The 6528-nt window shown below is 55.4% G+C and overlaps 1 protein-coding gene across 1 annotated transcript; it reads right to left on the reverse strand.

Moving 5' to 3' along the window:
- Positions 1-4350: 4350 nt before the first annotated feature.
- LOC145822043 (uncharacterized) lies at positions 4351-5949 on the reverse strand. Its single transcript, XM_082918617.1, has 2 exons — positions 5452-5949; positions 4351-4383 (listed from the first exon to the last, which is right to left on the reverse strand). Exons 1-2 carry the CDS (start codon positions 5947-5949, stop codon positions 4351-4353), a joined length of 531 nt encoding a protein of 176 aa, XP_082774743.1.
- Between the last annotated feature and the right edge of the window lie 579 nt (positions 5950-6528).

Genomic DNA, 6528 nt, shown 5'->3' on the forward strand with positions numbered 1-6528 from the left:
GGTTCGGGGTGGTTTACCGTGGGCCGAGTGCCTTGTGGGCCTATCTTGTGGGCCTATCCATGTCAGTAGTCCCCCATTTCCGAGTGCAGCTTTAGACCAACGAAGGGAATAGTGAGAAGGGAGAGAAGTGTGAAACAGGTTCAGGGGAGGCCCGACCCCCAGGAAGGGGGGGTTCGTGTGGCCACGGCTATTTATCATGCGCGCGCGGTAGCTGGGAGGATGGAGGGAGAAGAAGGCCCAGCCAGGGCGGGAGCCGACCGCCTGGTGAGGATTGTGGACGAAGGAGCTCTGCGCGCGGCATCTGGGTATAGTGAGGCCGACCTGCTGAGGGGGTTGTGGAGAGGCCGACTGGAAGGTAGGCCGACTGGGAGGTGTCGACCGAGAGGCGGGCCGATCACGAGGGTGGCCGAGCGGGGGGGGGGTCGACCGTGAGGCGGGGCGACCACGGGGGTGACCGAGCGGGAGGGGTCGGTCGTGAGGCGGGGCGACCACGGGGGTGACCGAGCGAGAGGGGTCGGTCGTGAGGTGGGGCGACCACGGGGGTGACCGAGCGGGAGAGGTCGGCCGTGAGACGTGCCGATCATGAGGGTAGCCGAGCGGGAGGGGTCGGCCGTGAGTTGGGCCGACCACGAGGGTAGCCGAGCGGGAGGGGTCGACCGTGAGGTGTGCCGACCAGGGGGGTGTGGGGTTCTAAAATGTGCTGATGTGAAAATGGAAAAGACAGGGTAAGGGTAGGGGACAGTGCATCGTGGCCATACACGTGGCAGTGTCGTGGGGGAAGATGAAGCGTTGGGGCAGGAAATGAAGCGATAGGTCACGGGGGGTTTTGAAAAGGCGGTTTTGGCGGCTGATTTGAAAGGTTTTGAAACGGGTGAAAATTAATGTGGATCCGTGGAATACGGGCAAAACCGTAGGTTTTAGGTATAATGCGTTTTACCTACCGTGGGACAAGAACTCAAAATATCCAACTCTTGCACGGTGTGCGACATATCTGTGTAGCATTCTCTCAACTTTCTTGTGGTTGCGTCAGAAGTGTTTTGTGAGCAAGCCCTAGAAATGGCACAAGAAGGAGTAGTTAAGGTGAGGGTAGACCCGTTGGGGGACGATGATGGGGAGGAGTTAGCAGCGCAGTACAGGGCAGAGGCATCGGACTTGATATTGGCCCCAAAGCCATTAAACCAGGTGGAGTCGGGGCAGTGGCACACTAAGGCGGACAGATCCACGCTCACGGTGGCGGATTTGGAGGCGATTAGGGAGCGATACCAGATTCCGGCAGAGGTAGATTTACGGTTGCCGACGTCAGAGGAAAGGCCGTCTATGGTGAAGCCAGGGGAGTTTTCCCTGTACGAGGAGGCGCTGAAAGGGGGGCTGAGGCTGCCATTGCCTCAAGTGGTGGTTGATGTGCTAAATCGCCTGGAGGTAGCGCCGGGGCAGTTGATGCCCAATGCGTGGAAGATTCTGATGGCTTGTGCGAGTGCGTGGCCTAAGGCGAATGGAGGAGAGGCCATGACGATCGACGAGTTCTTCTCATGTTACAAAGCGTCGGGGCAGCAAGAAACGTGGGTCACCCTACAAGCGGTGATGGGCAGGGGGTTGGTGGCGGGGCTGCCTACGTCGATCAAGGGGTGGCGGCCACGGTGGTTTTTCGTGTCAGTTAATGGGGGAATGGGGGTGCGCACCATGTGGAAGGTGCCAAATCGGTCGATGGAGTCTAGGCTGGGGGTGGTGGCGGAAGAGAGGGTGAAGAAAGTGAGGGAGTGGAGAGAGAGAGAGAAAGCCAGATGGGACGATCTTGTCCAGCCGTCAGCACTGTTTGAGGCGGGGTTGGGACCGCAGCCGAAAGGTGGAGACCTCGACCGGGGGGAGTTGGAAGAGAGGAGAAGAGCACAGGAGATGGAGGATCGAGCCATTATGGCCAAGGCCGCGAAGTTGATAGAGGCGCAGAGGGGTGATAGAGGCGCAGAGGGGCCGACCGGCTGAACCGCTCTCGCGGGAGAGGATCCGACTGCGCCCTAGGCCTTTGGGGGAAAAAGACTTGGGTAGCTTTGAGCCGCTTCCGCCGCCTGTAGACCCTATAAAGGAAAAGGCCAGAGGGGTTGTGACGGTCATGAAGAAAAAGAAGGAGAAGAAGAAGAGGAGGGCTCCAGAGGAGGCTGCAGAGGAGTCTGGGGCCAAGAGGGCGAAGGTGGCCCCAACGGATGCAGAGGAGTCTGCGGCAAGGGACGCCCCAGAGGAAGTGGAGATCATCCCAACGGTGGAGGTTGTGGAGGTGGGTCCACCAGTACAAGCGGAGGCTGGGGTGGGGGAGGCGGCGCCGAGCGGGAGGGAACAGGTTCAGGGGAGGCCCGACCCCCAGGAAGGGGGGGTTCGTGTGGCCACGGCTATTTATCATGCGCGCGCGGTAGCTGGGAGGATGGAGGGAGAAGAAGGCCCAGCCAGGGCGGGAGCCGACCGCCTGGTGAGGATTGTGGACGAAGGAGCTCTGCGCGCGGCATCTGGGTATAGTGAGGCCGACCTGCTGAGGGGGTTATGCTCCGCCCAAATGGAGGTGACTACCTTAGCGGGGGCTCTTCTCAGGAAAGCTGGGGCCGCCAAGTTGAAGGCTGAGGAGGTCAGGGTCCAGCTGGCCAAGTTGAGGGAGGATAGTGCCGACTGGGAGACTGCCTATGCCGACCTGCCAGCAGTCAAGTTGGAACTGGAGGACACACGCCGTAAGGTTGTGTCGCTGGAGTTCCAACTGGCTGGTGAGCACAAAAAATTGGAAGAGTCCGAGAAGGCCTGCGCGGTGGCGGTCGAGAGGCATGAGGAGGCTATGACCAGCAATGAAGAGCTGGTCAGGCAGAAGGATGAAGCGGACTCCAGAATTGGAGACCTGCTGAAGGAGCTGGGGGAGGAGCGCACCAGAGCAGAGGAGGACAAGGGGAGGCTTCTGAGGGAATGGGAGATGGAGAAGGTGAAGATGGCGGCGGAGCTAGAGGTTCTGAGGAAGGGGATGGAAGAGGAGAGGATGACGGCAGCTGCTGGAAGGGTGGCTCTGCAAAGGGAGCTGGACGAGGAGAGGGCGAAGGCGGCGTCTGAAAAGGCGGCCTACCCTGATCTATGCGTCGCAGCAGTGGAGCAGTATAAAGGGTCCTCCGAATTTCAAATGGAGGTGGATGCTGCTGTCGCCAGGAGTCTGGCTGGTCAAGAGCCTGGGGGGTTGGGCCCGTCAAGGAAGACTGCTGGAGGTAGGACAGAATCAGAGGTGATTGAAAGCTTCCAGCAGTCCGACTGCTATAAGCATGAAATGGCCGAGTACTGGGACAGTGGTTGGAAAATGTTCAAGCGTAGAGCTGAGGAGCTGTTTCCAGATTTGGACCTGAGTAGTGTGACAATCGGCGAAGATGATGTGGCCCAGACCCCCCTGGATGAAGGCGTTGAAGAAGAGGATTTAGCATCCAGCGAGGAAGAGTAGCCAAGGAGAAGAAGAGCTGGGCGTGTTCTGTGGGGTTTGGTTAAGTGTATACGTTGTAATTTTTGTGCATTTTTTTTTTTTTTTTTTTTTTACATTGTAATTCTATGAGTGAATGAATAAATACGTGAAGAGTTTGGTTAAGATGAATTTGTGTACGAATGTTATTTTGTGTCTGTTGGCAGCTGACTGTTTGTGCAGCAAAAGTGAATAAAAACCTTGTGCAGTAAAAATGAGTAAGAAATTTTGTGCAGTAAAAGTCCACAAATAAGGGTAAAGGGTAAGTTACAAGTAGTAGCTAGACAGTTAAGTGTAAATTTGAAAGTGAATGTGAAAAAGGTAAGTGTTATGAGGAGGTTTCAAAACGGACGAGTGAGTGTAAACATGAAGGTAAGAGTGAGTGAGTGTTGTGGGGAAGTTTAAAAATGTGACCAAGTGTGAAAAAATGTGGCCTTGTTTGGTTTTGGAGTGCTTGGTCGAGTGTTCAGTCTAGCTGGGGCTTTGAAGTGCTTGGTCTGGCCGAGGCTCTGACGTGCTCGGTCTGGCCGAGGCTTTGAGTGCTCGGTCTGGCCGAGGCTTTGAGTGCTCGGTCTGGCCGAGGCTTTGAAGTGCTCGGACTGGTCGAGGCTTTGAGTGCTCGGTCTGGCCGAGGCTTTGAAGTGCTCGGACTGGTCGAGGCTTTGAGTGCTCGGTCTGGCCGAGGCTTTGAGTGCTCGGTCTGTCCGAGGCTTTGAAGTGCTCGGACCGGCCGAGGCTTTGAGTGCTCGGTCTGGCCGAGGCTTTGAGTGCTCGGTCTGGCCGAGGCTTCGAGTGCTCGGACTGGCCGAGGCTTTGAACTGCTGAGGTTGGCCGAGGTTGTGAAGTTTTGAGTTGCTGTCGGTGGCAATGTTATGGGATCGTCATACAAACATTTGAATTATGACAGTGTAGATCTGCAATCGGAATTTGCTTTATATATAAAGAAAAGGGGAATACAACAATATTGGTAATATAAAAATATGAACTTATTGATAGTAACGCTTCAGATGTTCTGCATTCCAGGGATGGGGCAGGTCTCGGCCTTCCATGTCTTGGAGTCGGTAAGTGCCTGGTCGTGGTCGGGCTTTGACGATGTAGGGGCCCTCCCATTTGGCTGCCAGTTTGCCCTCGGCTGGATTCTTTGTGGCGAGAGTCACTTCTCGTAAGACAAGATCCCCGGCGGAGAATTCTCGAGGTCGGACTCGGCGGTTGTAGTGTGTTCTCATTTTCTGCTGGTAAGAAGCCAATCTGACAGCAGCGGATTCTCTGAGCTCTTCGATTAGATCGAGGTGTGTTCGATGGAGCTCTTCGGCTGAGGCCAGATCCGGGTGTAAAACCCTAGGAGTGGGGAGGCCGACCTCTACCGGGATAACCGCCTCAGCGCCATATGTTAAACGAAAAGGGGTTTCGCCGGTGGGGGTGCGAGCAGTGGTTCGGTAAGCCCAGAGTACATTGGGCAGTTCCTCGGCCCAAAGGCCTTTAGCAGCTTCGAGCTTGGTTTTGATGATTTTGAGAAGGGAACGGTTGGTGACTTCAACTTGGCCGTTTGCCTGGGGGTGACCGGGGGAGGAGAAGCACGGTTGGATCTGGAGATCTGCACAAAATTTTCTGTACTTCGCGTTATCGAATTGTTTGCCATTGTCAGAGATGATGGCTTGAGGGATGCCAAATCGGCAAATGATCGATTGCCAGATAAACCTGGTTGTGTTCCGCTCGGTGATTGTGGCAAGGGGTTCAGCTTCGACCCACTTGGTGAAGTAATCGATGGCAACGATTGCGAATTTGGTCTGACCTCGACCGGTGGGGAGGGGACCGACCAGGTCAATCCCCCATTTGGCAAACGGGTAAGGACTGCAGAGTGTGATTAACTCTGTAGGAGGAGCATGAGGGATGTTGGCGAAGCGTTGGCATTTGTCGCATTTGAGCACGAAATCGGTCGTATCCTGACTGAGCGTTGGCCAAAAATACCCAGTACGGAGTACCTTCTGGGCAAGGGACCTGCCTCCTGAGTGATTGCCACAAATCCCCTCATGGATTTCCTGCATTACGTAAGTTGCTTGCGCTGGATTGAGGCAGCGTAGGTATGGCCGGGAGAAACCGCGTTTGTACAATATGTCGTCGATGATGACGTAATTGGACGCTCGGGATCGGACTTTGGAAGCCTGCTGCTGGTCCTCTGGGAGTGCTCCTGTGGTCAGGAATAGGAGGATGTCGGATGCCCATGGGATAGGTTCAATCTGAATGTGTTGTATAGCTTGTAGACTCGGTGAAACGGCCGGGTGGTGTAGGTATTCTATGCGGACGTCATGGCTGAGAGTAGGATGGTCAGCTGAAGCTAACTGAGCCATTTCGTCTGCTTTGGAGTTGTCTGCCCGAGGAATATGTCTGATGTGGAAGGTATTGAAGAGGCGAGCAAGAGGGAGTGCCAGGTCTCTGTAGGCTCGCATCGTATCGTCCTTGGCGTCAAAGTCCCCCGTCATTTGACCGACGACGAGTTGGGAGTCGCTGAAGACTCGGAGGTGGCTGACCCCTATGTCCTTGGCGAGGCAGAGTCCTGCTATTAATGCCTCATATTCGGCTTCATTGTTGCTTGCTTTAAACAGGAAACGGAGGGCACATTTGAAGTGACCGCCTTCAGGAGAGGTGAGGATGATGCCGGCACCGCTTCCTTCTCTTCGGGACGACCCATCAACATTGAGGGTCCAGGAATGAGGATCTTCTGGCTCAGTTAGAGTTGGTAAGGGCGGGGGTGTGGTGGTCGGGGTCGGTTTAGTGAATTCCATGATGAAATCAGCTATAGCTTGCCCTTTGATTGCTGTCCGAGGTCGGTAAGAGATGTCAAACTGGCTGAGTTCTACTGACCACTGCATCAATCTGCCTGAGAGTTCCGGTTGCTGCATGACCTTCTTCAGGGGCTGGTCGGTGAGGACCACTATGGAGTGGGCTTGGAAGTATGGGCGGAGTCGTCTAGAGGCAATGACCAAGGCCAGGGATAGTTTTTCCAGCAAGGGGTAGTTCTGTTCCGCGCCCCTGAGAGCTCGGCTAATGTAATAGACCGG

Source organism: Camellia sinensis, chromosome 3 (genome assembly GCF_055761805.1).
Source record: "Camellia sinensis isolate YWXY chromosome 3, ASM5576180v1, whole genome shotgun sequence".
NCBI classification, from domain to species: Eukaryota; Viridiplantae; Streptophyta; class Magnoliopsida; order Ericales; family Theaceae; genus Camellia; species Camellia sinensis.

Coding starts and splice junctions, on each gene's coding strand:
- LOC145822043 (XM_082918617.1), bottom strand. CDS start 5,949: ATGACGGGGGACTTTGACGCCAAGGACGATACGATGCGAGCCTACAGA. Junction 4,384..5,451: donor GCAGGTCCCTTGCCCAGAAG/GTACTCCGTACT, acceptor TTCCGATTGCAG/ATCTACACTGTCATAATTCA.